Consider the following 8993-nt stretch of genomic DNA (forward strand, 5'->3'; position numbering starts at 1 on the left):
AAAAAAAAAAAAAGAATAGTGTCAGAATGAATTCTAATCTCTAAATACTAAGTACTAAAGATTAACAAGGAGCTCTGGTGGCATAGTGCCTATGGCATCTGACTGCTAACCAGAAGGCTGGCGGTTCAAACTCACCAGCCGTTCATCAGAAGGAAGACCGGGCAATCTATTTCCATAGAGATACTGCATCAGAAAACCAAAGAGTTCCACTATGAGTTGGAATTGACTCGATGGCAGTGAGTGTGTGAGTATAAAGGTTGACAACAAGGAGCTCTGGTGGCATCAGTGGATAAGGCACTTGCCTGCTAACCAGAAGGTCAGTGGTTCAAATCCACCAGGTGCTCCACAGAAGGAAGATGGGCAATCTATTTCCATAAACTAGAAACCCAATGGGGGTCGCTATGAGTTAGAATCGACACAATGGTAGTGAGTTTGGTTTTGGTGTTTGAAAGATTAACAAGAGTTGAATATTAAAGATTTTAGCTACTCAATTATTTAACATGCGAGCATCTGCAAAAATGAAAAATCACTGTTTTTGGCTTAAATTTCAGTATTCATTATGTTTTTATTAACTGAAGCCAAATATCAAAGTAAGTACAAAATATTTAAGTCAAATCAAGAACTTTTACCCAGGTGTTTTCCAAGGCTATAAATTCCACTTACTCCACAGAACCTAATTATCTTTCCAAATAGGAAGAGGAGGCAAAAGGAAACCTTGTCTACATATGAAGCAAAATCACTGCAGTGGTATTTTTAAGACACTTACTTGACATGCTGAGATCTTTTGTCTCCTGAGTTTCATGTCCACATTTAGGGCAGGGAGGCTGTTTTCCTTTTTCTTGCTTAAACACTTTGCTCCTTGTATGCTCATCACAAAAACAAGCCTATACAGGAGAGGTAAAAATATGCTTTTTTTTAAAAAAAAAAAAATAGTAAATATTTAAAAAGACATCATTCAGTATTTTAAGGAAATTTAAGCAGTTTTGTTAGGATAAAGAGATTGAGATTTTTGTTAGGACTAGCTCCTACCTAATTCTACTGTTTTCAATGTCTTAAGTGAGATGGTCTTTCACACCACTTATGACCTAACCAAAGGCAGAGACATACTGTATATGAGCTACATTAAGAATTGAACTGTGTCCCTTAAAAAAAAGTATGTTAAAATCCTACCCCCTGTACCTGTGAGTGTGACCCTGTTTGGATATAATGGTTTTCTGGTTAATGGGGTCATACTTGAGTAGGGTGGGTCCTAACTAATCCCCTCTGAATAATGTCAGAAGATACTATCAGGTGAAAACAGACAAGGACACACATAGACACACAGGCAGAAAAGACCATGCAAGAACTGTCCAAGAGAAACACCAAGGACCTTCTACTAGTGCCAATTCCCTGATTTGGACTTCTAGCATCCACAATTTTGACACAGTAAGTTTCTGTTCTTTAAAGCCACGAACTTCTATTCCTCCCCCATCTTGCAGAATTAGGTAACTAAGGTAGGATGTGACTTGCAGACATATTTATTCTTTCACAAATAACTGAATATTCGAGGTCCTTGATACAATGGTGAGCAGGCTACCTACTCACACAGAGTATACTAGTCTGAGGACAGAGACAAGTAGAGAGGCAATTACAAGACACAACAGTGTGGTGGTGCAGTGGTTAAAACATTCAGCTGCTAACCAAAAGGTCAGTGGTTTGAACCTACCAGCCACTCCATGGGAGAAAGATGAGGCAATCTGCTTCCATAAAGATTTACGGTCTCGGAAACCCTATGTGGCAATACTAGTCTGACCTATAAGTTTGCTATGAATCAGAATTGACTCCATGGCAGAGGAGAGACCTAACTTAAGACATGGAAACCAGGAAAGTCTTCTTGAGAGACAAGAAATCTTAGCTGAAACGATGGGTCTCTTCTCGTCAAGAGCAAAGAAGAAAGAAGAAAACCAAAATTAATGGAAACAATTAGTCCTAGCAACTGGTACACCACCTGATCTGCAACCTATACAACTATGAGACCAGAAGAACTAGATGGTGCCTGGCTACCACTGTCATCCACTTGGAAGGGGATGTATGCAGGAGATGCTGAATAGAGAGGGAGAACAATGTGGAACAAAACTCAAGATTTTGAGTTTTGGAGGCAAAAAAAAAAAGGTGGGGACCAGGTTTGCTGATCCAATAGAGCCTGGTGGAACCACTGAGACTATGGCCCCTAGCTGCCCTTCAGGTCTGGAATTGAACCCACACCTGTGGTTTCCAGACAAACAAAGTACAGGCATGTGAGTTAAACATTTACCTCAAGCAGACACACGCCTTGGAGAGAACAATCATGGGAGAAAGAAGAGCTGCTTATGCACAGGGAGACAGCTCAGGGGGCAGGAAAGTATGGAGGGATGGACACTGGGAAGAGGTAACTATGGGGAGGAAGTGGGAGGGGAGCTGTTGCATTGTGGTAAACTGTGGTCAATCACATGAGATAAAGTATATGTGAACTGCTGTATGGAAAGTGAATTTGCTCTGTAAATCTTCACCCAAATCACAATTAAAAAAAAAAAAAAGAAATCTTAGCTGAGAAGTGAACGAGAAAAGAGATGTAGCAAGGTAAGCAAAGATGTAAGAAGAGAGACTGGCAAAGGAAATAACATATACAAAGCCTCAAGGCTTGAGAGCATGAACACCTTAAGCAAAATTAAAGCCATCTGATTAAACTGGAGCAGAGATTAAGAGAGAGGGTTAGTAACAGAAGAATCAGAGAAATGTTTCTGAGAGTGGGTGACTTGACTGTGTCTAGTGATCTCTGATAAGCAGAAATGAAGGACACAATGTCTAAGGAAATAAAACATTACGGAAATCTTCACTTTACCTGAACTATTCTAAGCAGGTCTATTTTGACATTAAAATACATCCCACCATTTTGATCAGAATTGTCTCCATATATGTTAAGGGGTAAAAAACACTGAACCAGATTCAGCTGACCTGTGCGCTAACGTCAATTCTACTACAAACCAACTGTATTGCCTTTGGAAAGTCACATAAGTGTTCTCAACCTTATTTCTATAATCTCCAAAATAAAAGAATTAAACTAACTAATTTTAAAGATCCCTTGAAAGATTCATTATGTGGTTGTTGTTGTTGCTGTTATGTGCCATCGAGGTGGACCTGACTCATAGAGATCCCTCCTTGGGTTTCCGAGGCGGTATCACTACGGAAGTAGATTGCCCTATCTTCCTTCTGAGGAGTGGCTGGTGGGTTTGAACCGCCAGCCTTCTGATTAGCAGTCAAGTACCTTAGGCACTGTGCTACCAGAACTCCCGAGTATAGAAATTAAAAGAACAAAATGAAACAATTAAATAATACAGAAGTATACCTTACAACGGAGACAGGAATGCTGGCCAAGCCGATTGCATGAAACACCTGTGGAACAAAGTACGTATTATCCATATTCAAACTTGGAATGAAAATGCTATTTTCCATAGATTTATACCTGACATAGTATCTCAGATGAATTAACACTTCTCTGTTTTATAATACAACCTAGAGGATACAAAAAATGAGATGGAATCGCCAGCCAGAAGAAAAGATATCAACAAGTGCATCACACAGCCTTCTTTTCACTATCACAGCTCTATTTTCAAATTTCCTTCTATTTCTCCAGATCTAGGTAATGGCAAACATCATTTTTAGAAAACAAAAATGGCAAAATATCATTTATTCCAATGATATTATTTAAAGTCCTTCCACTAATCATATAATGGCTGAAACTTTGAAAAGATTAATTGTCCCCATTATATATTCTCTCCTGTGGGCATAGGCTATTATCAATTTATATATGACTTCTGATAAGAGAAAGGTAGAAAGGAGTATGAAGAGAAAGAATATTCACATGGGCAATAAAAAAGATGAAAAAAATCCCAAAATATTTTCTCTCTCTCTTAGTAAGCCACAATAATACTGGTCATTTAGAAGTGATGAATCCTAAATTTAAATGCAAATATATTAGAGAAGCCTGTGTGAAAATATGGAAGGAAAAAAAGTACCAAAAATAAAGAGGAAACAAATTATACATTACCCTGATAAGATCTGAATATAAATCACTGCCTTTCAATCCACTTCAAGAGCTTGAAAAAGTAAAAAGGAAAATAAAAGTAGTTCTACCCTAATAATTAAAACATTTGACCAGATGTGTCTAGTTCAGGCTTTCTTTTCTTCCAGCTTATAAGGTTCACGGGGAGCCCTTTCAATCAGAATAGATAAGGTTTTTAGTTTTAAAACCTCAAAGATATTATTTTCTTTTCAATGATGTGAATAATTATTGCTTCTGTGCAACTGTTCTGCTTTCTCCCACAGTAATGCCAATAATTCAGCTGGATCTGTATTATCTGTCCTCCATACTAATAATAAAAGTTAAAAACTGAGTATTTGCTGTATCTTAGGCATATATGATTATACCTAATAGCACCATTCTTTTGGCCTGTGGGGAGAACTCTCAAATCTAAATCACTCCTACTTTAAGACATGCCCAGAGTTTTTAGGCCCAGCCTTCCTTCATCCTCAAGCAAAATAAAAGGATTTATCTAGACAAACTTCTCTAAATGTCATTTTTAAACATACATCCAGGCACATATCCATACCTAGGATGTAAAGTGGCAGTCTCAGTCTTCTTCCCATAATTACCCCAACCACACAAATGCACTCTACTTTAATGCCCAGGTTTTCTCTTCTCAAAAGTTAAAAACTTTCAATTAGACTTGAATAAAGAATGTATTTCTTGCAGATTGAGAAAATATGACTTTCCTAGTTTCAGAATGTGGATTTTTCCTTTAAATCTATTTTTATGTCTTCCGCATATTTTATAAGAAAATAGGTGGAAGGTGGAAGGTGCCTGCTGACGACAAGATATTTTAAATTAAAAGTCGCCGGGTCATTTCAATCACTTTAAAAGACATTAGCAGGGCACTAACATGTGAGGGTTTTTTTTGTTGTTGTTGTTGTTTTCCTTAGAACAGTGTTCTCAGTGATTATGCAGGTAAATGGTATTTCAAAAAATTTCTAAATCTCCCAATCCATACTTGACATAAGGTCAAGTCCATAAATTACAAAATGAAACAAATTAGGAGGTGGAAACACACTATATACCTGTGAGGCATATGTGATTAGGCCATTATACCAGAGAAAACATTCCAAGCACCTAACAATTTGGTGAAAGAAAAATGCCCAAGAGAGATTAAAAAAAAAAAAAAAAAAGGTAAGAGGATAAACTACAGCAAGGATCCTGTGATTCTGCCACAAGAATGTTAGCAGTGACATAGTGATAATAGATTCATCTTAAAATGCAGTTGATTATTCAGTCTTTGTATTTTTCTGTGCCTTTTGTGGAATCACAAAAAGCTCTTAATGGAAGTATAGCCTTACCACTCAACAGTTGCCTCTTAGATTCCAATATTATAAAACATGCTAGGCTCCTATGCCCTAGAGAATTCTACACAATACACATTCTACAGAATTTTATGAAATGCTATACAGTTTCAGACTCTCCTACAATCTTGGAGAATTTCTATACAAACATTGTAAGAATTATATATACTTAGCAGACTGATGATTTAGTCAACTTTAAACTTATAGATGAGCATACAGATTTCATACAAGAACAAGAATCAAATTAAACACAAGGACTATGTGGAGAAGTTGTCTTTTTCCATTAATGATATCCACTATTTAATAAGGTTTTTCTCTAAGTGCCAGGTGGAGGAACCCTGGTGGTACAGTAGTTAGGCACTCAGGCCACTAACAAAAAAATTCAGTTTGAACCCACCAAACTGTTCCCTGTAAAGATTTACAGCCTTGAAAACCCTATGGGGGCTGTTCTCCTCTGTCCTATAGGTTTGCTATGAGTAGGACAGGAATCCACTGGACAGCAATGAGTTTGGTTTAAGTGCCAAGTATCACACTAGATGCTTTATAGATATTATTTAAATTACTCCTTTAGGGAAAAGATTAGCATTTTCTTATAGATAAGAAAAGTGAGGTTTAGAAAAAGTCAGGAATCTGCTCAAGATTAATACAGTTAATAAGCAGAATTCAAGTAATGGTTGAATATAAAACTTGATCTTCTGAGAATCAACACAGTAGCAATAAAATGCTATCTGTTTATAATTATGATACCATTGGCCCTGTCAACAGCACTGGATCTCACCTGGGAGATAGATGAGAATTATCTGTAAAGATTAAACACTGATACCTAGTACCTACCACAGATTTTAGCATAGTAGCTAAGACACTTGCCTGCTAACCACACGGCTGTCGGTTCAAACCCACCAGCCACTTCTCGGAAGGAAGGTTGGGCAATCCTACTTCCGTAGTGATACTGCCTCGAAAACCCAAGGAGGTGTCGCTATGAGTCAGGGCCGACTCGACGGCACATAACAACAACAACCACCACCACCACCACCACAGATTTAAATGCAGCATCTCCAGGAGTGCAATCTGAACATCTGGATATATATAAATATATATATGTTTATACATATAAACGTATGTTCTGGTAAAAGTTAAATGTGTATACACACACACACTTATATGTATACACATACACACACACAAATTTGTATATAAATTTATATTAAAAAAAAAAAAACCCTTTCATGGGTGTTTCTGATACACATTGCTATTTAAGAAATCATTGGAACCAACCACAAGGAGCCAACTGGGGGTAATGTCACTTGCCTGGGGTGCTCTGGAAACATTTATGAAGGGAGGAGGAAAGGGAGGAAGGGTTTGGTTGTTAAAAAACTGGGAAGTTAAAATGACATTTAGCATTCAAGACCAGGAATTCTACAAATCCTACAAAGTCTGGTCAATCCCATAAAAGTAAAAATTGGCTCAACCAAAATGACACTGGCACCCTTGTTGAGAATCAACACTGTATGTTCTGAATTTTTCCTAGCGAGAATAATAGATAAGGATTTAAATTACATTTCGTAAGTGGCTACATGAAAAACTAGGTAGGCACCTTCCGCATTAAGTTTGAAACTTTTATTACTAAGAAACTAAAAACTTACATTTAAATGTTTCTGCCTCTAAAACCTGGCAGCTGGCTTGATGCTCAAATTGATCATCTTCACAGAGAAAGTTATGGCAAAAAGAACAACTGAATATTCTGCCACCTATTGGATTGAAAAAACAGAAAAACACAAATATAAATAAATATGATAAACTTTTATTTTTAAAAAAATTCATTATCTGTAGAACTGCTTGGAAAAAATGAGTTCAGAGGCACAGCAGTTTTTGTTCTGGTAAAAGTTAAAATGAAAATGGTCAAGTATAAAACCATAAAAAAAAGTAAATTCCCATTACCTCCTGGCTACTTACATAGTAATCATGACTCTCAAAGAAACCACTTGCTCCCATATTACTTCCCTCTCTCCTTCCTATGGTTAGCAATACTAGGAAGGACTACTATTGCTGTATAAATCCTTTTTCAAATAAACTGATAGCCAAATCAAACAAGGATACCAGAAGTTAGGATTAAGAGCAAACATAATCCTGAAAAAAATTTTTAACAAAAGCATTCATAATGTTTAAAAGTCAGCCTTCATTTATAACAAAAATAAAGTGGCTGAGTTCACTGCTTCTGTCTAATAACTCACCATGGTCCCATACCCCTCGTTCACACTCAACACACTCGGCATCTGTAAGAGGACAGGCACAGGCATGTGTGCTGAGACATTTCCTTCCATGGCAAACCCAAGCTTCACAAAAGTCACATATTGCACCCTGTAAGCAAAAAAAAATTTAATCTTTGGTCAGAGGAAGCCATCATTTAACCAATGGCAACCATGGAAATTTCATACATTTAGCAATTTATTTACCCTCAGTGATGGTGGGTAGCTTCATTAAAGACTTTACTATTTACACCAAAATTAAACAGGATTCCCTGAAAATAAACCAGAAGCTACCCACAAGCATAACTTTAGCTACAAATCAAAAGAAAATTATAAATCTATACTAATATTAATTACTAAATAAGTCAAGGAGCTAGAGGTACTGCCTTAAAAATGAGTTTTGATTTCAACTTTGGAGACTACAGTTTTCACATTCTTGTTAACAGCACAGTCAGAATCAACTCCCTGACAACGGGTTTGATTCTTGGTTTTTATAACAACTTTTTAAAATACCAACATTTTTAACAAGAAAATGTCTTCTTTCCTGTGCAATATATAAAATAATCACATAGCTTTCTACAATAATTGAGAAAAATTACTAACCTGCTGTTTTTTTTTTTTTTAATTTTAAGGCAATTAGACTTTTATTATATTTGTGGAAAAAATTAAAGTAAAATATATGAACTGTATCAAGAATAGACAGTAAAAACATACCTTTCTGTAACACAATGACACCTATAGAATATTAAGAGCTAGAAAGGAGTTCCTGAAGAGAGTGGAACTAGATAGCCTTTGCTTTACAAATGAGGAACACAAGGCCCTAGACTAAATTCAGCTCTTCTGAATCTCAAGTCAGTGTTCTATATTCAAGGCTCTGTAATAAAAGTAGTAAACAACAAAAAGGAAGAATGTTTGTTGACTTACAAAAGTATCAATATATATTGACGTCAAATGCTCAAATTAAGATAATTTAAATCTGTCAGAGAGTTCCAGCAAGAAAGAGATAGCATACACAAGTTGGGTAATCAACCAAAAACCAAACCAAACCCACTGCCATCGAGTTGATTCTGACTCATACTGACCAGATATGGCAGAGAAGAACTGCCTCAGGGCTATAAATCTTTATGGAAGTGAAAAGCCTCATCCTTCTCCTGCAGACTGGCTGGTGGATTTGAACCACTGAGCTTTTGGTAGCAGCTGAATGCTTTAACCATAGCATTACCAGAGCTCCTTTGGGTGATTGTGGTATAGTAAATTACTTTGTGTGGCTTTTCTACCCATAAGTCTTTGTAAACTCCAAGGTGGGATTTGCTATGAGCAACTGAGGAGCTCCTG

At 36.7% G+C, this 8993-nt stretch overlaps 1 protein-coding gene across 1 annotated transcript in view; it reads right to left on the reverse strand.

The window, feature by feature from the left end:
- ZNF330 (zinc finger protein 330) overlaps positions 1 to 8993 on the reverse strand; it is a gene marked incomplete at its 3' end in the record, with an annotated part of 62730 nt that overhangs the window by 33857 nt on the left and 19880 nt on the right. The window contains exons 5-8 of the mRNA XM_042780986.1: positions 7644 to 7770; positions 7056 to 7160; positions 3365 to 3411; positions 741 to 884 (exon numbers count right to left, since the gene is read on the reverse strand). Coding sequence (XP_042636920.1) covers positions 741 to 884; positions 3365 to 3411; positions 7056 to 7160; positions 7644 to 7770 — 423 coding nt within the window. The remainder of the gene's footprint in view (positions 1 to 740; positions 885 to 3364; positions 3412 to 7055; positions 7161 to 7643; positions 7771 to 8993) is intronic.

The sequence above is a fragment of the Orycteropus afer genome, unplaced genomic scaffold (genome assembly GCF_000298275.1).
Source record: "Orycteropus afer afer isolate SDZICR_OR568_19922 unplaced genomic scaffold, OryAfe1.0 scaffold00076, whole genome shotgun sequence".
NCBI classification, from domain to species: Eukaryota; Metazoa; Chordata; class Mammalia; order Tubulidentata; family Orycteropodidae; genus Orycteropus; species Orycteropus afer.